This window comes from Brienomyrus brachyistius, chromosome 8 (assembly GCF_023856365.1).
Source record: "Brienomyrus brachyistius isolate T26 chromosome 8, BBRACH_0.4, whole genome shotgun sequence".
Lineage (NCBI taxonomy): Eukaryota > Metazoa > Chordata > Actinopteri > Osteoglossiformes > Mormyridae > Brienomyrus > Brienomyrus brachyistius.
In genome coordinates, this window is record NC_064540.1 from 12,592,784 (window position 1) to 12,614,389 (window position 21,606).

A 21,606-nucleotide genomic window follows, 5' to 3' on the forward strand; every position below is an offset into this window, starting at 1 on the left:
GCAGGTGGACCACCAGGCTCCAAAAAAATACATATACTGCATGTATACACACATCTGCTACCGAGGTCCCTGGTGGACAGAGCCTCTTAGCTTGAAGAATAAATTATGGCCTTTACCTGACCTACAAACCCGTATCAATGCCATGGAAACAGCACAGCTCTACAAGTATTAAACTTTTTTAAAAATGTTTGTCTGAGCAATATATGAGCAATACTGGTTGAACAAGTTTAACCTCTAAATTCAAAGAAAAACATTCCGACTGTCATATAGCCCCATTTCCAGTTATAAATAAAAAATCACAAGCTTCACAGGCAACAATAACAAAGCATTCCTGTACCTAGAAAGGGTGATGAAAGCAGGCTTTCTTAAATGTTTTGTTCACAATCCCCTCCATTCAGACAAACTCCTATATCCCAGAAATACCTTAGGTCTTTGACTCAACATCTACAGTAGGTTTACTTTGGAGAAATCAATCACTAATTTTCTCAGGCATAGAAGGCCATTTAAAATCAGTGCCTAAAAGACCTAAAACAAATTTACTCCTTCAAGGTCAGAAATCAAGTTTTGCATACGATCTGGACCAGACCATCTGTGAGACTCCTCTGTGAGTCAATGAAATGGATGCTGTTGAACATCACCAAGAAATGAGGCTCTGCATAATTTTTAATTCATTAGACATTCGCTGTAACTAGATAGATGGACTAAAGGAACAAGAATATTACAGGACAGAGTATGATTTTATGTCTAATAAAACAACAACCAGTCAAATGAACCACATAGTAAGCTAATCTGTTATTAATGAAGCTGATAGATTGATAGTTAGTTTAGATAGCACTTCTTGCACAGAGAAACAACAAATCAGATATATCACCTAGTAAACTAGTTATTAAGCTGACAGACAGACACACTGTAGATAGATAGATAGATAGATAGATAGATAGATAGATAGATAGATTGATAGATAGTATTTCTTACAAATATTTTTTCATATCTGCTTCATTAACAATCACAGCCATTTCTCTACTCACCGTGCCCAGACGATGCCACAGCATCTATCAGGAAAATGGAGAAAGAAAAAAGTTAGACAAGCCTCCTCAAAGAAGACAATTGGCTGAGACAGAACATGCTCTAGTAGGTACCAGTAGGCACTGTGTTTGCATGGCCATGTAAGGTTTTTTATATGCCATACTGTATAAAGAAGTTTTTGCATGACCATTTTTGATTTAGATAAAAATGCTGCATTTGAGTTAAGTAAAATTACAGCTCGTAAGACTACACTTTTCATTTACTACCCAGGGTGTAGAAATGGTCCTGTATCTCAGCGCTTTTTTTTCTGGGCTCTGGAAGGTTTCTGTAATTCACACGCCAAATTTCATCAACATTAAAAATAGTAATACAAAGGTCATTTGTTGAATGAAAATCGAACAGCTCCTCCTTGTCTGCCTGTTGGGTTTCGAGTTGGCTCTGAGCATAGCAGCATAGCATTATTGATTCACACAAACACATACACACATAAAGTGATGTAGCTCCAGGTCCCAGCACGATGCATCTTTCCAGCCAAGTGTTAAGTTCCCCAAAACTTATGAAGATTTACCACATTTTCCCTACCATGGCAAGGCTTCCCAGGTGTATACCGCTACCACAGCTTTACTACATTACTACTCCACACTAACTCCCTATACGATGCCAGAAAGAACAGTGAATGTGTACTAAGGTTCTTAAATCAACTCTAAAATGACCATTTATCTAATGTACAATTGGAAGGAAGTCATTTATGTAGCTTATTATTGTTGAACCATAAATGTTAAAAAAAAAACTTATAGCCTATTGGGGTCAGTATGCAAGAAGTCAGTGACAAAATCTATATCTGCTTACTGCACACAAATAACAAAGGTTTTGCTGATATGCAAACACAAAAACCGAAAATAAGCTTAAGCTATACTAAATAAATAGGACAATGCTTTTGTAATGCTATTACAGCTAACAGCAAAATTGTTTTTATTTTCATTTTTATTTTTCTGGAGTTGTGTAAAAGTCGAGTTGAATCTCACAAATCTGAGAATGCATCACGAGGTTGAAATGTAGCACAAACTTTTGTCAAGTGTCAAGTGCTGTGATATTAAGAGACAAATATGCAATGATATAAAAATTACCTTTAAAGAACGGTAAATTAATGTATTTTCCATACCCTTACATTGCAGGGTCACAGTGAGCCAATGCCAGGAAGCGTAATCCAGGGGGAAACAATCCTTAAAAAGGATGCCATCACAGGCCATGCACTCAGAACGGACAAGTTAGAGACACCAAATCACCACTCTGTGGGAAATGACAGCAAACTCACATGCGGGGAGAATATGCCATATCCATACACACTTGTGCCTCAGGCTAGAGGGTATAAATATGTATAACACATTAAAGAGTAGTAAAATTAGAATTAGAATTCTGAAAAAATGCAGGGGAAATAAGTTAAACTAAGCTAAGATAAAAATGACCATAGTTCATTTGTCTGTATCTCTGCTGTAATTACTTATCCATGTGCAAGGCTGCAGAGATGCTGAAAACAACCAGAAAGCAGAAATATGGGGCACTTTTGGCTGGTAGGAAGACAAGCACACGAGCCTCAGGAAGATGCGTAAATGTCATGCATGCGTGGCTGACTGAGTCACTGCGTGTGTGTGTGTGTGTGTGTGTGTGTGTGTGTGTGCGTGTATAAACACAATAAAATATGTACAAAAAATATACATACTGTTCAAAATAAAGACTAACACACACACACACACATTTCAAACACATGCACACAGACATTCACTTGTTTGTTTATTTATGCTGGGTTGGGAATCAATTTTAAATTTAATGACTCTCAATTAATCTCACCTAATAATAAACTTTATTAATTGTTCATAGTGTGTGTGTGTATATCCATCCATCCATCCATTTTCCAAACCGCTTATCCTACTGGGTCGCGGGGGGTCCGGAGCCCATCCCGGAAACAATGGGCACGAGGCAGGGAACAACCCAGGATGGGGGGCCAGCCCATCGCAGGGCACACTCACACACCATTCACTCACACATGCACACCTATGGGCAATTTAGCAACTCCAATTAGCCTCAGCATGTTTTTGGACTGTGGGGGGAAACCGGAGTACCCGGAGGAAACCCCACGACGACATGGGGAGAACATGCAAACTCCGCACACATGTGACCAAGGCGGAGACTCGAACCTGGGTCCCAGAGGTGTGAGGCGACAGTGCTAACCACTGCACCACCATGCCGCCCCCGTGTGTGTATATATAGATATAAAATATATATATAAATATACATACTGCTCAAAATAAAGTCTAAAGAGTACTTTTAAAATCTATTATTGTTCTCACTGTAGTCCACTGCTGCTGTGTCTCCTCTGTGTTTCTTTATTCTACCTATAATTAGCATGTGCGATATACTGACACTCTCACCTGGTCTGCCACTATGCTTCACAATCACAAATCTTTCATATTAAAATGTTTTAACAATATGGCCAACTGTGGAAGATGGGAAATTAAGCCTTTTGTTTCTGTCAAACAGAATTGCCTTCTTTGTGCAAACAAACGATGCAAGACCTTTTCTCAGAACAAACTTCACTTTTTTAAACCATTTTTACAATTACTTTCGAGGACTTGCTCCAAGATAATTTATACTGGGTATGTCTACTGCTTTCCAATGTACAACCTATCCAATAACCTTTTCTTAAATGTGCTAAAGGTATTTATCTTTAACATAAATACAATGTCGTTTAAATACAAATATGATTTTTTTTTCCACACCACCTTTGGAATAAAGTATTCACAACTTTCCTGATGCATTTTTACATGCTGGGCTACACTCCTACAGAAAAGATGTAGTGATACCTTGTCAAAGGTCAATGATATTTTTTTGCCCTGGATTATTCATATAAAGTCACTTTCTGTCACGGATCAACGCCTGGGACCCCCAGATGACATCATGAAGACTACGCCGCCAGGGAAACCCCAAATGCTTTGCCTCTCCTGAATATGGTGTCTGCTCAGGTTACATTTGGCTGCACCGGTATTTTTCCAGTTATGTGTAATTATGTCCTCCCAGCTGAATCCAATTATTCTTATCAATGGAGTCTATTTTAGTCAGACACGAGATTTTCCTGATTCTTCTGGAGTTCAAGGGGCTTCCTAGTTCTCTGTTCTGCCTGCCCACTTCCTGACTTTGCTTTTTTGTCTTCTGACCATGAGACCCGTCTAGCCCTTCTTGCCACATTGCCTGACCATCACCTGTCTACTGACTCCGGATTCTGTTTCCCCCCCCTACTGTCCAACACTCATTGCCTGACCCTTGCACGTCCCTTGACCATGGCTTGGTCTGTGATTTGGATCCTGTTTCGCCTTTTGCTAGTTTGGACCCGAATAAACTCTGTTAATGTAACCTGTATCTGTGCAAGTGGCCTCCTTTGCCGGTCGTCATTCCTGACACTTTCCAACAGACCTGCCTTTTTTGGGGGCTGTCATGCTGGAGCTTCTGAAATATTTCTTCTTTCTGAAGATTTTTCTTTCAAAAATTGATGAAAAGTTGATTTCAGGACGTTTTATCAGCAAATTAAATAAATGGAGACACAAAATATATAATTCTTAAGCATAAACAGATTTATCCAAGTCAGCAAAACATTTATTAGTTGCATGTACAGTAGTAATTGTATGCTATCGTTTGCAAACTTGCTTTTGATTGTGGATGCGTGAAAAAACAAAGGGCTTGCGGGAGTGTGGGAGAATCATTCTAAATGCGTGAGACTCTTGTGAAATGCATGAGACTTGGTAGGTCTGTTCAAAAGCCCTGCATCACATCCATTTTTCATTCCTCTGAAGGCACATAGCCACATACAGCAAGACAGAATGTTTAGTATTCAGCTAGTTTAATTAATTGGCATTATTTATTTGGTTATTTATTTAGTCAGGTAAAATTTGAAGGATGGCACCTCCAGGGAATCGTAAAATAAAGTTTGCGGCCATTTGGCGATACCCTGACTGTACCTACGCTCCAAAGGCAAAATAAGTTCACTGACACTGAAACTCACAAAAGGGGCTTCAAAGTTTTTTGACTTTCCACCCATATATGCTGCAGGTGGGTAAATGATGTTATTACAAAACTAAGGAATTAATACACAAGATCAAACAGAAGCCTAAGAGACTCAATTTCGGTCGTAACTCAGTTTTGATAAAACATGCAGTTTGGGTGTTTTGTCTTTGCACAGCAACTATGATAACCTTGAAGAGCACTTTCCCATAAGGCTTCCTGGGCTTTGGTCCAGTTCTTTAGAAGTATCTGGGAGGACCACTTGCTGTGCTATACCTTATTTATCAGGCATTACAAGCTCCCAAATGACCTGTGTACACAGGTATGGACAGAAGTGTGAACCCCTGCCCTGGGATGTCACATGATCCCAAGTACACACTGGCCTGGCCTCCAATTAGGTCAGCCAATAATAATGCAGGGCAGGGCAAAACTTCAGCATAGTGCCTCGCCAAAAGGAAAAGTGCTCCTTTATCATTATGATTAAAACTGCTAAATTATGACATTCGACAAATTCATCATAAGTATACGTCCCATTTAGACTCTCGCAAACAATCAATTATTCATAAAGTGAACGCTTTAATAGCACTTGCTGTAGGTCCTTGCGAATGTAGCAGGATGTGAACTATGTGCTTACCTTCTTCTGCTCATTGCTGTTCTTGAGTAATTGGCCCATGAGTAATGGTCTGTGCCTAATAAAAGACGGGAGTGGCAATGGCAACACCTCTGTGCATGGCTGCACATGCCAGGGGGCTTGGGCTCAGTCAGTCAGTCCGTCAGTCAGTCAGTCCGTCAGTCAGTCAGTCCGTCAGTCAGTCAGTCAGTCAGTCAGTCAGTCCGTCCGTCACTCAATCAGTCAGTCAGTCCGTCAGTCAGTCCGTCCGTCAGTCAGTCAGTCCGTCAGTCAGTCAGTCAGTCAGTCAGTCCGTCCGTCCGTCCGTCAATCAATCAGTCAGTCAGTCAGTCAGTCCGTCCGTCAGTCAGTCCGTCTGTCAGTCCATCCGTCAGTCAGTCAGTCAGTCAGTCCGTCCGTCAATCAATCAGTCAGTCAGTCCGTCAGTCAGTCCGTCCGTCAGTCAGTCCGTCCGTCAATCAATCAGTCAGTCAGTCCGTCAGTCAGTCCGTCCGTCAGTCAGTCCGTCCGTCAGTCCGTCAATCAATCAGTCAGTCAGTCCGTCCGTCAGTCAGTCCGTCCGTCAGTCCGTCAATCAATCAGTCAGTCAGTCCGTCCGTCAGTCCGTCCGTCAGTCAGTCAGTCAGTCAGTCAGTCAGTCAGTCCGTCAATCAATCAGTCAGTCAGTCCGTCAGTCAGTCCGTCCGTCAGTCAGTCCGTCCGTCAATCAATCAGTCAGTCAGTCCGTCAGTCAGTCCGTCCGTCAGTCAGTCCGTCCGTCAGTCCGTCAATCAATCAGTCAGTCAGTCAGTCCGTCCGTCCGTCAATCAATCAGTCAGTCAGTCCGTCAGTCAGTCAGTCCGTCCATCAGTCAGTCAGTCCGTCTGTCAGTCAGTCCGTCCATCAGTCAGTCAGTCCGTCAGTCAGTCAGTCAGTCCGTCAGTCATCTTTGGCAGTCTCATATTCAGAAAGATGGAATCTGTTTCTGCAGTTACTTTAGTGTTGGGAAGTTATGATTTGACTTTTCTGCTCAGTCGAACAGGCAGGTATTATACCTCCCCTTCCCGGTGGCCGAAGTCTGTGCTTGTAAGCTATTCGTAACGTTTATTCCACTTTTGTTTACGAAGCTGACGCTGGCAGCATTCTCATCCTGTGCTTCCTTTACCTGATGCCTGGTAGGTTTCCGATTTTGCTTTCCCTCCATGCCGATTTCTTTTATTGTAATGTGTTTGTATTTCCTTTAAGAGTGGGGTTGTCATCATAGCGCCAACGCTGCTGTTCTGCTTTTGTTTGTGTGGGGTGTTTTCTGACTGAGTCCGCGAGGTCCCAGCAGGCTGGACTGGCCAGTTAGCAGCTGTCCTGCAGGTGGTTGGCCGGGCTCAGCAGCGACTTCAAGAGCTAATTCATGCCATAATGTCGCGACGCAGATTTACTTCCACCGGCTGCTGCCGTGTGCGGACAAGCGTTAAGTGTTGTTGGTATTCTTTGGTTTTTGTTCCTTTGGGAGTTGCTGTTGTGTGCTGTGTTGCGAGATTGCACATGTATTTGCTGTGAACGATTGCTATTGTAATCGTATGGAACATCGTATGCTTGTTTCGGGCTTTGGTATTGTTTATGGTAAAATATTCCCAGCCAGTTTATGCAGGACAGCAGCCAGTGATTTGTTTTAATGAATTTGTTTTTATATCCGATAACCACTCTTTGTCTTTTCCGTAACGAATCCGTGCCCTTGCTGAGTTGAGATTTTGTGTTGGCACTTCATTATTTCCCCGGGATGAATTTCTCAGGGTGGTGAGTCTCATCCTTCCACTCTTTCTGCCGTTACGTCGGCCCGCAGGCAGTCACACAAAGCAGCTTTTAATTGTGACGAAATCAGATGAGTGCCAAAGTGTGTTCCGTGAGCTTTAAGCAATCACTTAATGACAAAATGCCTAATAACGAGAGTATTTACTGGGTTTTATATGTTTTGTTCTGATCAATTGTTGTACTAATACAGTCAAATGAAAACACAATAGACAATGAATATTGCGTGTAATAACCGTAGCATGCTAGGCAAGAACGGTGATGGCCCCTCAGCTGGTGGGACGGAAAAGACATTTAGGCCCACAGCAAGTGATTTGTGTAATGAAGCTGGGATGAGAGCTTTACATAAGTACTAACCATGATATTTAGGCCAAAACTGAGCAGGTGAACATGACCAAATTCAAGACTGAGAAAAGGTGCCTCAATGGTTGGATGGACTGACTGCAGGCATGGCTGAAATACTAGGAACCTTTGCAGGTGGGAGTGGCCAGTGAGGGTTAATTATTCCTGCGACACCTAATGTGTGAACTAGACCCGACGTAACAGATGCATAAACTTTATTGCATAACTTACTTGAGAATAAATATTATAAAGGAAATTGTCCCTTTATTGAAAATCTGCGCATGAGTTGTGAAACTGAAATGCTGATATTTTAAATGCTGCAAGGTATTGCAACTTGTCTTGAAAATATATAAATCCCCTGTTATGACAGTATTAAAATATACTATGGGTGAAATTTTTATACTGTAATGCGCCAGAAAACTGGCACAGACTGGTGAAAGGGTAGTTGGAGGAAAACCATTCGCATTTATCATAAGCGGTGTATTTTTTTTCCAGATATGATGAGGCGAACTTGATAAATCCATCAATCTTGCACCCGCTAGGCCTGGTCAGGGCTGCAGCTTGCATGGAACTTCTCCCAGGGCACGATGTTAGAATCCATGCTGGATGGGATGCCAGTCCATCACTTGGCACACAATAGGCTAACTGGCATCTCTAAATCGCCTACCAGCATATTTTGTCTGGACCCTGAGCATGTAGGGGAATCCATGTGATCTTTATGCCCACAAAACAGAGACACGTGTAACCTTTCTGACATCAGGCAACAGGGCTATAAATACAGTATTTGTTTCCACCATTATGCAGATGATACTCTAGTATGTAGATCTGTCTCTTTCCCAATACAAAAGTTCAGGAAAATCGTACATTGCATTGATGACATTAACCCAAACCAAGGGGCAAGATATTCTGAAGTATTTAAATTCCTTGTTTATGGACCCGAAAAAGCAGTGTGAGAAGCTTAGGTGAGATATTTGACAATGATCTAAGCTTTAAAAATCATATCAGTAATATATATATATATATATATATATATATATAAAACTGCATGCAATCACCTGCACAACATTTCAGAGGTCCGAGGTATGATCCTCTTTGACGAAAGTGAGAAGCTTACCCGCGCATTTGTTTCTACTGTACAAGGCTTGACTACTGTAAGTCCCATCTTTCCAGCCTTCCCAAATCATAGGCCTGCAACATGAGCAGGACACAGCAGTCAGAATTATATTCCACACACATATGACAGACCATAATGTTCTTGTTAAGTCACTTCAATGGTTGCCTGTGCAGTATAGAATTGATTTTAAAATTCTCCACTAAGTTTTTAAATGTCTTTATGGCCTTGTTCCTGTCAGCCTTAGCGATATGATTACCAGGTAGGTTCCTGTGGAACCTGTGCACTCACTGAATATTTACTGACCATCCCTAAATGTAGACTGGAGAGTGGAGAGTCAGCTTTTAGTTATTATGGGCCTAAACAGTGGAATTTTCTTTGATAAAATCAATGGGAAACAACTGCTCCTGACACTTTTAAAAGGACTTACCTTTGTAATATTGCTTACTTTTATTATTATATTTATTATTGTGCTGAATTACTGTCTTTGCATATTACATTATTTTTTCACTGTACTTTCTTACTGTTATGCTTCTCATGTAATTTATTCTGTACGTTTTAGGTCATGTAAAGCACTTTGTAAACTTATTTTTACAAAGGACTATATAAATAAATGAATTACTATTATTACTTATTGAGCCAACATCCATCCATCCATCCATTTTCCAAACCACTTATCCTACTGGGTCACGGGGGTTTGGAGCCTATCGCGGTAGCAATGGGCACGAGGCAGGGAACAACCCAGGACGGGGGGCCAGCCCATCGCAGGGCACACTCACACACCATTCACTCTCACACGCACACCTACAGGCAATTTAGCAACTCCAATTAGCCTCAGCATGTTTTTGGACTGTGGGGGGAAACTGGAGTACCCGGAGGAAACCCCACGACAACATGGGGAGAACATGCAAACTCCACACACATGTGACCCAGGCGGAGACTCGAACCTGGGTCCCAGAGGTGTGAGGCAACAGTGCTAACCATGGCACCATTGAGCCAACATTTTATACCCAAAATAAACAATTTAGTGTTTGTAAACCTGTGAAATAAAAATAACTGTGAACTGTTTTTTTTTTGTTATCACTTCTTACTGACTGAGCAAGAATATTTCATACATTTCAGTACGGATACTCCAAAAAACATGAAATTTTATGTAATTATATGAGATCATACAATATGTTTTTCATAATTACTTCAATATTTACTTCATAATTGCATATGTACATATGAGTTATAGAGTATGAGAGAAACTATTGATTGGGAAACAAGCCCATAATAATGAAACACGTGTTTTGTGGAACATGATGAAGCTACAATTTCAGGGTGCTTAAAGAAGAGTGAGCTTTAAATCATTCCTGGAGGACTGCACTGCATCACTCTTTAACCAGGAATCTAATTTAATCCCATGAATCTGCTCTGTGCATGAATGGGTGAACTGTAATTCAGCGTAGATTACATTGTTTGACATGTAACTAAGCAACATCTAAGAGTTTTAATCAACTGTTCAGAAGAAGTCATAATTTTTTCTGAACATAAATTCATAATGAAAATATTCAGTAGTATAATAATAAAATTGTATGTCACTTTGAACAAAAGCATCTTCTAAAGCAAATATTAAATTCATGTAAATGTAAAACTGGTGTTCCAAATTCCAAGCAGAGTTAACGTTAATGATGCATAAATTTGTTATGATGATATAGATTAATTAATGTGCTGCCCGGTCATTCTACATTCTGAGGCTGTTTTTTTGTTGAAGACAGACAGACCTTATTTAATTTGCTGTATAACTCCATGAATTTAGCACTTCTCTTTATTTTTTGCTTTATATACAGTGAAACTATTATAGGTAGCCCCTCCCTCCCCCTGCAATGTCTGACCCATGTACAATTCACGCTCTTTTACGTAGCTTTGACCAAGAAAAGCCACATAAACAGGCCACACAGCTTCAGCACCATGGAGAGTGTCTCATCCTTAAAGCAGAAGCCCAGCCATACTTTATCGAATACCCACATCGCAATAACAGTAACGATAATAATTACACACACAGCCACATAATTCTGCACACCCACAATACCATTCACACTCCCATAAATCCACATTTTACTTTGTGTTTAATAATTGAGCTTAATAATAAAATATAATGTGTTATTCACTCCGTGGAATAGGAAGTATCATAAACATCTTCAAATGAATATCCTCTCCATGTTATTCAGGTTGGCAGATGCTGTTTTATTTAGTTGAGTATCACTTTACATAATCCATGGAAAAAAGCACTACTTATACACCTACATTTTTTAACAAAACCATGCAAAATATTTATTAGTATCTCACAGTAGGTACTTTGCTCAAGAGTACTACAGTAGCACATTGGTTTTTATGAATATCCTAAATGCCTTTACCTGGGATATATATAGCCCTCATTGCCAAATTCAGCTCTCATCTGTCAAATGATCTACTGCAAATAATGAATAATGAAAATATCAGAAAGCACCTGGGTGGATTTAGCAGGGATCCTACAGGTCCAGCATGATTCAGGGCCCTGCTTATTGATGTGGACATTTAGAGACACCTCAGCACAGGCTTGGCAGAGGAAGATGCCAAATTGGACTCATCAGCAGAAGAGGAGAAAACAGATTGTAGGAGTAATTTAATTTCCTCCTGCAGCAACCCTTGCTGCTAGCCCTTATCAGTATCCTCATCTGTAGCAGATAGCTCTTGCTGTCTTCTGCTGATGGACCACTAATCAGAGGTTAGCATCGGTGACAGTGGCACCCTTCTCTCTCACACCTTGGCCAGTAGGGCTCTAACCTTTGGTCAGATCTAATGGTAGGAACTCCTACCTGTGGCAGGAACTATATCTCCTACTAGCTCCTCTACCCCCATCATACCCAAATCCCACGGTGCCTTAGAATGACGGCAATTGAGTTGCAAATCTTTGATTGTCCACTACTGAAGCATATAGTGCTTCACATACAGCACTGTGTGCACAGTAAACTGTATTTATGTATCCAGTGCCACCCCACGCAAAGAAGAGGGGCAGGGGTTGGTACAGGGCATGGCAATACAGGACATTTCTCTGCTACTGTAAGTCTGTCACATTAAGATCTGTAGCTACTGCAAATAGTTCTGCATATATTCAGTCAATGTGAACTATAATAAGAAGATAATGCACTCCCAAGACTATGGGCTACAGTGTCCCAAGAAGTAGTCAGGCCCAGCCCTAAGCAGTGCCACAGGGGGCGCTGTAAGCTTGGGCTTCACACCCTCCCTGCACTGGTATCTCTTTAGTTGAGCGATGGTTTGTTCTAGGCAAAGACCTTCTGTACAACCATGCTTTATGAATCCAACATTGGACTATTATCAAGCATAAACAGGCATGGCAAAAAACAGCAATTCCTGGCAAACAGCCTCCAGACTAACAGACCACTAATAATTCAGCTCTAATTCCAACTCTGATATTATTGAGTTTAAGTTCATTTTAGGTAGATGAGTATATAGTGTGAATTATAGTCACTGTATTATATGTTGACAAAACATGGAATGAAGGGAGTTTCAATACGGCACAAAAGCACTACTAGTGGCATTACAATGGTGAAGTTAAGCATTGTTTGGTACCTGACCTCAGCCAGCATTGGCCTGTCCAGATTCTATTAACATTGACCATCCTGTAGTTGTAATGGCTCTTACTGTGATTGCTGTACATTCCTGCAGCTCCAAGTTGGTCAAAGAAAAACCAGCTCATGATGGATTACCGTAAGGGAGCTGTGCTGCAAGGTATCAGAGCCAATTGCTCGTTGGTGATTTTGAGTGCCTGGAGAAGGGAGTATAAAAATGGGCAAAAATAATTGGCTGTACTATTAATTTAAATTGTTAACCCCAAGAATAAATAATGTAAAACATTTTTGAGTTACAGAGAAAACCTCCACAGCAGTGTAAAATTAATCCCAGTTTTTGCATGAGGCATAAAAGCGTGGAGTGCATATATCAGGCAGGTTATCTTGGTCTTCAGCAGCAGTGCCTCCTCAGGGTCTTCTAAAGATGCTGCACCCCACTTAACAATGGTGATCATTATTCTGATAGCACCACATCAAATAGCCACTGGCTGACCCTGATATGAACTGAAAATGTTGTGATTATTAATGTAAAATTTCATGACAACTACGACATAAATAAAAAGAAGGGAATTAGTCTGTGAAAATGTGGGCTACACAAGCTCTATCCAATATTTAACATGTTACATCATATTTTATCTTCTGCTGTTGTAACTACACATCTTCAAAAGGAACCCCATTCTTGTTTTCCTCAAGCAGTCTTGATGACTTTCTATGCCTCTATGCCATAAGAAACAACTGCTATCTTGCTTGCTACCTTATAGTGTTTTTCATTTTGTATCTGGATCCAGTAACAGAATCATGGGGAAATTAAATTCCCCACAGCAATATGAACAGCGATAACTTTATGTTTTGGTTTCACTTGACTCCTAACATAAACTTAGAACAACTTATTACATTTTGGTGTTTATACTGCACAGCAGTCTTTAAGCAATAAAAAAGGGTTGGTTATAAAATATACATATCCAATACAATGGCACACCAATAACTCAACAAAGGCAACGATCAATTGAAAGCAGAAGAATCGACGTGTAAAGGATTTGTGAGTGCATGATTATTTGTGTGACTACGTGTTGTGATTTGCACATTTTTAGCATCTGTCTTTAAGCTAACGTTATTATCGTTAACAAATACTGAAACAAATATGATAAGAAAAGCATTCTGTTAATCAAAAACATAAAAACATAAATGAGAACATAACTTTTTGCTGATAATGTATAATTCATTCCAGAAACGTGCTTGTAACCCAAAGCACTCGTATATCAAAGCAAATTTTCCCATAAGAAATAATGGAAACTCAGATGACTTGTTCCACAACCCAAAAATATTCATATAAAAATGATTAATACCAAATATAAAGTAAAAATACATAAAACAAATTAACCTGCACTTTACCTTTGAAAAGAATCGTGGATGGTGTGAGGGAGACGAGAGAAAGGAGAAGAGGAGGGTTATTTTGTAGGACGACTTTCACTATAACTAACGGAGTCACTGCTGTCTGTTGGCTCGCTGGAATCTTTTTCTTTTTGTGCAAGTTTAACAAGGAACTTATCCAATGACAACTTCTTTTGTCTCCTTTTTCGATTTTGCGGAAATGTGGACATTTCATTGTCGTTAAACAGATTCATCACTCGCACTGCTACGCCCTTATTCGGATGGCGTTTTTCTACTAAATTTTGACTATACAAGTGAGGGACACCGACTGAGACCGAGCATGGGAGACGATTAACCACAATCCCACAGCGAGAGAGAGAAAAGAGCCATCGGCTCAGTTGTGATCATGTAACACTAGGCAGACAAAGCGTATTGTCGTGAGTTTGCGAGTCATTTTAATAAAGGAGACGAGAGCTCTGTTAAAATGGAAGTTGCTTATTTTATTAACAGCTACTATTAGTTTAATACTAGCAGCGGCACAGAGAGGAAAGCCATCAATGTAAACAACGCTCATGGTTACACACTAACAAAGCACACATATTACGTGGCAAACATTCCACATTTCTGACATTTACTATGAACAGAAATACATGAGTACATAATTTCATTTACACTATTTCAAGCACGATGCAGTGAAAAGCATATTGATAACTGCATAATTAGTCCTACTGACCATCCCCACAGCATCACATTTGTGTGAACTAGTTCTGGTAAGCGGATGCGAAGAGAACAGACAAAAAAGCTTGCCTCGATGATCTTTCACAGGTGGTGCAACGAAACGATCATCACCGTGGTGATTATACTACATACGATGCTGTATTGCCAAAACAATGTTGATTCCATCTGAGGTATATAGCCTGCTTTAGGTGAGTGTCCAGGTCTAGGAGTTCCTTTGGTGACTAGTGTATGTAGCGTATGTATGAAGTTTATGTATGTGTATGAACATATGGAGCAAATAGTGTTCCATATTGGTTCAAAATGGAGCATATTGCCATCCACCTGGAAACATACGATGCATTCAGTGTCAGTTAGTTGAAGTACACCAAGACAAAGGCATCTGTCTGTCCCACATTCACAGGAGTGCAAGTTCATGTACAATGGCTTACGAATACGAGGACACAGTACTTCCTTTGAACCTATTTTTTAGTCATTTTAATTGAAAGAATTATTTTTATAGGAGAAGCAGTTACAGAAAATGGATCAATGGATAGAATAATTTTTTTAATCGACCAGTTGTTTAATCTAATTGATTTATTCAGGCTCGTTGACTACACAGATGTCATTTGAATCGTGCCCAATGGCAATATTCTTGTACTGTACTGTATACGTACTTCTATATTTCTACATACAATGGTACCTTGGAACTCAAATTTAATTCGTTCCAGAAGGCTGGTCGAGTTGCAATTTTGGTTGAGGTCCAAGTTGAATTTCCCCACAGGAAATAATGTAAATAAAATAAATCCATTCCAGACCCGAAAGGATTGCCAATTTAAACTTATCTACAAGACTAATGAGAAATAGCAGTTATTCTCACCACTTTCCTCTTTGGTTTGCTGCTGTCTCTGCTCACGTTCTTAGGGGCCATGATTACTGTATTACTAAATGTACTGTAGATAAACCACAAATAATACGCACCAAACACAACTTCCGCTTGTCCAACTCGGTCAAGAGAATGATCAAAGGCTTAGGCATCCCAGTTGGTCCTGTTGCCTTTGTTTCAGCCCATCAGAGACGTGTCTCGATCTGTACAAGTTTTAGTTGTCTGTGTTGTTTTGTCTGAGTTTTCAGTCCAGTTGCAGGTAGATTTTTCTCAACCGAGTCATTTGAGGTCCAAATCGGTAGACTTGATCGCGCTTCAACCCATACAAGTTTTAGCAGGAGGGATCAAGTTCCAAGAGTTCAATCGAGGTACAAGTAAAAAAAAAGGTTCTATTGTACTCTCATGTCTCCTGTTATAGTGGACTCGCTTATAATGGAATATTGTCTATAACGGACGAGGTCCTCTGGTCCCGGCTGTGTGCCTTTACGAACGTGCAGAAAAGCATCAAATATACTGGACTCGCATATAACGGAATTTCGCTAATAACGGAAAAATAATTTGGTCCCCAGGGCCGCTTTTAAATGTAGTTTTGTTCGGCTATAATGAACATGTAGGCTCCGCCTACAAGGCACGTGGCGTGCCGGTGATATCCAGTGCAGATACGTAGTCAGGATTATTAATAGTCACACTCTACAAGTAGGAATACTGCGTAACAGCAGCCGTGCGTACGGGAAAACAGGGAAACCACAGGCCAGCAACAATCAAACATCAATAACGGATATGGGGAAAACGGACTCAGATGTGGACTAAATACACAGAACACATCAGACTGATGGAAAACAGCTGGGCACAATCGGGGGAGCACACGGGGTTGATCAGGGGGCGTGGCACACACAAGGACTGGACGTGCAGGTCATGACAACCTCTTACACTCAACTATGCCGTTTTCCCTTGATTTAATTTGACTTAAGGGGTCTTCATCAGAACACTTTTACAAAGTGCATATGTAATCAGTAGATACTGACCTTGGACAAAATCCTCATCTGTGTCTATAAACATTTGATCTTATCTGACATATGTGTAGGAATGCTGGATGACCAGGGGCCGACAGGCTGGCAGTATTTGAAGCACAAAATCCACATAGCAGCAGGGGACAGTCAGAACCAGCTGCCAGCAGTAAACACTCACCCCAGTTCAACTGTGTTATGTTCCTGGGGAATGCTGTTGTATTTGGAATGAAAAAATAAGAAGAGGTTCATGGTAATTCTTTCGTGTTCTCACATCCCATTTTGCCCTCAGACACATACACCGTTACCCAGCACCCCGGAAGCATTTTCCCGGGAGGTTAAGTGCTAACTAATTAAAGTCATACAGGCCTGACCTGCTGAGGTACATACAGACATACAGAGAGACAGTGTTGATATTACGCTCTATCTTTTAAGTCCCACAGGCCACTGCTCCCACGCGGCTGAGACTGGAGGACCCTGGAATGACACAGTGCACTTTAAATACCCTAACGAAAAAGTGAGAAACACATTGTAGAGAGTAATAGAGATTTCAGAAGAAGAGCGTCAGTTGTTGGTGAGCCACTTAAAAAGTTGAAATAGGAAATGGCGCAGAATGTCATACGTCTGCTTTCCCCCAAAGGTCTACTCAGACCCTGCCAGGAAACCATGTTGGCCTTAGTAGGATCCACCGAAGTGCGTAAGGATGAGCTTCTAAAGCAGCAGGCTATGGCCGTTATGGGATTTACTACATGTATGCTCAAATCCCATAACGAAAGTAAGGGCATCCAGCATGGGAGACATTCGGCATGCCTGGCTGCCCAAGAACACAAAGCTGAGTAGATGCTAAAGTCAAACACAGGTCTCTCACCTTGTTGGGTATAGTGATGCATAGTTTCTAGAATTCAAAGTATGAATGTTCAAACTTCCTTCACAGCAATTACATTTCTGGAGGGGGGGGGGGTGTCGCTAATTGAGGTATCGGAAAGTCCATCCAACTTCAAACTGCTTCTCTTTATCAGGGTCAAAGGAGGGTCCGGAGTCTATCCCAGGCAACTCAGGGCAGCAGTAAATGCAGGATGAATTGGCACTACAGAGTACACTCAAACAACCAATCACACACAACAGACGGTTTAGAGATGCCAGTCAGCCTAACTGCAGGTATTTGAACGCCAGAAGAATACCCACATGGCAAACTGCACACACAAAGCAGAGGTAAGAGCTAAACCCCCAAGCGCAGAGTGATAAGGAAACAGTGCTATCGATAGTCCATATACGGTATATTTAACGGAGCAGTGTGAAGACTATTTAAGTGAAAACACAGCACATCAAAGCTTTTGCAAAGGATTAAAGTGAAACCATTTTCACAGCCTGCTGCTTGGACTGGAAGCCCTTGATATGCTTTAAGAATCCATCTGCCCCATGGACCCTGAAGCCCAGAGTCCTCGGCTCAGACCCCCACAGTCACCTTTCCTCAGGGCAGAGGGATACACAACAGCCATATTTATTCATAGAGGCACATATACAGACACACACAAATTTACTGTATATTATTGCATTACTATTGTATTACACAAGACTGTTCCACAGATGCACTAAACCCACACATGCATGTATATTCAGCAGCCTGATGTATACATTTTGAAATTTTCCATATGGCCCTGTCACACCTCCCCCCAATTAATTCTTACTCCTCCCAAACCCATGGGAAGAGTAAAGGGAGAAAAAATAGGGCAATTCCAAGGACCCCGTCACTGATAATAAGAAGGGTTTCAATTTGTTGCTTTATTTGAAATTGAACTTTAACTTGAACTTAATGAGAGTTAACATCATTCATGCTTGATAACTAAATCAGTCCTGCCCTGGTACACAGATATAGCTTCAGAAAGCCTGTCATCAGCCTCTCCCCAAACGCAACTCCTAGCTCAAGAGGGTGAGCAGATAATGTTCACAGCAGGGTTGTATTACTGAAGGCCAGGACTCGGAACCCAGGGCAAAACACCGACACCCGCGCACACACACGTATACGTATATGTGGTGGCACTGAAACGAGTTTTAAATGCATTATATAAAGCGTTACTAAATAAACTAAAGCTTGCATGTGCAGCTTTTTACCTTTTAATAATCTTCGCTCTGGCTGTGATGAATTGAGCTCACTGTGGTGCCGGTGGACATGCTGAAGCATGTTCATTGTGCTTTTTTGTTTGTTATCAGTCTTTTACAATGACTGCACACAGTTTTTGTCCTTGACAAGCCTTCTCTGACAATGCAGCATGCAGCAATTAATAGGTATTTCCACATTATGGCAATGATTTGTTAGTAACCATGACAATGTGTTTAACTTGACCAATAAGATGACAAGGGAAATATAGTTATTAAGCTGGATGGAGAAATGAATAAATTAAGTGATTAATACTAGGACAGAAAATAAGAATTACGTTGGCAGAATCCCCCTGTTCTGGTTGCCAGACATGGCTGAGGCTGTCCAGAAATATGAGTATTTATATGTTAATACAAACATATATGGTATTACAAAGATTAAATGGTGGCTGCAAATGAACATGAATGTTTGTACTGTGGCTATCTGTGTGTAATCTGGCTCTGCATTAAATATTAAACTTTAGTTCCGCTAAGGCTACTATTTGCCATATATACTTCCCAGCTTGACTACTACTGTACACCTTCATGTGAGAATTAAACACAAACTTACTTGGACAAAGATCTTTATGTCCCTAAATTTATATTATTATTGGAAAATAGGAAAGAATAGTGACCATGGGGGAGGGACAGTTTCAAGACATTTCATAGACTGATGGTCATTTAACATGGCAAGTCATCTCCCAATGCAGTCTACGATGATTAAAAATAACCAAGACAAGTGTGGCTAACACCAGCTGCTCCATTGGGTGTTTTCTGGGCCAAACTGAGATATTTTTCTGACACCATTAATAACATATAAACAGTTTTGATTGCTTTGGCATACAATATCCTAAAATATGGCTACTCTGATGGGAGACCTATACAAAAATGAAAAAGTATATAAATATTAGGCATTAAATATCTAAAAGCAAGGCTTACAAATGCTGAATTTTAATTTCTTCTCTTCAAGCAATGAGTTGCCTGTAAAAGCATGTAGGATGCTGTTTAAACATGATTCATGCTGTCTGTTTAAAGCAAAATAGGGCAACCCTCCTCTGAGATGATCTCAAAAATTCAAAAAGGAAAAAAAAGATGGTTGACCCACACTGTGAGGTTACTAGTATTGGAACAGGGACATTGTAATTAGTGTAAAAATTCACAAAGATGACATAATAAACATTTCTCCATGAAAGAGACTGTTTGGAATTGATTTTCGGTACTTAATGTCTCACATTGTTAATGAGTGATATATTTGAATATGTCAGAAAAAATATACGATCAGCCGTAATATTAAAGCTACTAACAGGTCAGTGAATAACATTGGTTATCTCATTAAAATGTCACCTGTAAAGGGTGCCATTGTACATTAGACAAGGAAACAGTCAACACCCAGCTTGGCCTGATGAGTCATGTTTTCTGTTACATCATGTGGACGGCCAGGTGCATGGGCGTTGTTAACTTGCAGAAGAGATGGCACCAGGATGTACTATGGGAAGAAGGCAAGTTGGCAGAGGCAGTGTGATGCTCAGGGCAATGTCCTGCTGTGAAACCTTGAGTCCTGACATTCATGTGCATGTTACTTTGACACTTACCACCTACCTAAGCATTTGTTGCAGACCATGTACACGCCTTAATAGCAACAGAATTCCCCAATGGAAGTAGCCTCTTTGAACATTATGTTCCCAGCCACCCTGCAATAATTGTAAAGGAATAGCTTGAGGAACATGAAAATTAGTTCAAGGTGTTCCTTTGGCTTCCAAATTCCCCAGATCTCAAACCATTTCAGTAAACAAGTCCCATCCAACAAGGCCTCACCTTGCAACCTCCAGAATGTAAAGGATCGGCTGCTAACATCTTGGTACCAGAGACCACTTTTGGAGGTCTTTTGGAGTTGGCACAGGGGGACATATAATGTACAATGTTAGGCAGGTGATTTTACTGTTATCATTAATCCAAGTTTTAAACTGCCTGTATACAGTTTTAGTCTATTCTAATCTGACATACTGATTCTAGAGGTGCGTTTACCTGATATATTATTGATTACATTCAGACATACAGAGGTGGATAAACACATAGTGTACAAAAAGTCTGACTTTCTGAGTGGGAAAGATTATAAATGTATGACACAGAAACAAGTGTGAATAATTATGTTTCTGTCATCATATAGAGGGAACTTGGACTCAAAGGGATCACTTGGCAAATTCACCACTCAATCTCTATGTTCTCGCCACTGGAAAATCAATGCCTAGTCTATCTCAATTCTAAGTGATCGAGTTGACAAGAGGTTCACTATATTGGCAATGTGCCTCCCAGTCTGCCTGTCCAGCTTACTCAGAGAAAAATACAACCAATAACTAATATAAAAATATTTTTGAGTTATGATAACTTCATTATTAAAACATTTTCTTTATGAAACAATATATATTGTTCTCTTTATACATTAATTAGAGGGGGCAAACTAGGCAGGACAGTCTGAAGTCTAAGCTAATTCTAACCTTGTAATAGTATAACATTATGTAGAATTAATAATGGAGATTATCATGAACGCGTAGATAAGGCCTCTACCATGCACAACAGAAACTCAATTAGGGTTTCATGTTCAAAAGATAACAAGGGACTCTATCTGCATCATTGAAATTGTTAAGTAATCATACCTTGTACAGCTGGCAAAGGCAAAGCATTGTCCTGTCTGACAGTTTTGTGTTTCAGCTGAGGTTAACCCAGAGACAGCCATTCTTTCTGGCACACAAAAAATGCATCCTATAAATCTTCAGATGAGAAAGGTACTGGAGGTAGTGTTTGTCTCCTTAGGGTAGAACTGCCCACATTCTACGACAGTCTTATGCTAAGGTGGGGGAAAAAAGCACAGACTTTGTCTGTGCTTGGAACATTTAAATCAGGAAAAGCCAAATATGAAATCAGTTTAGCACAGT

At 40.4% G+C, this 21,606-nt stretch overlaps 1 protein-coding gene across 1 annotated transcript in view; it reads right to left on the reverse strand.

Annotated features, from left to right (window-relative positions):
• LOC125746981 (cadherin-4-like) overlaps positions 1 to 21,606 on the reverse strand; it is a 237,362-nt gene that overhangs the window by 152,695 nt on the left and 63,061 nt on the right. Inside the window, exon 3 of the mRNA XM_049021600.1 lies at positions 1,029 to 1,052. Coding sequence (XP_048877557.1) covers positions 1,029 to 1,052 — 24 coding nt within the window. The remainder of the gene's footprint in view (positions 1 to 1,028; positions 1,053 to 21,606) is intronic.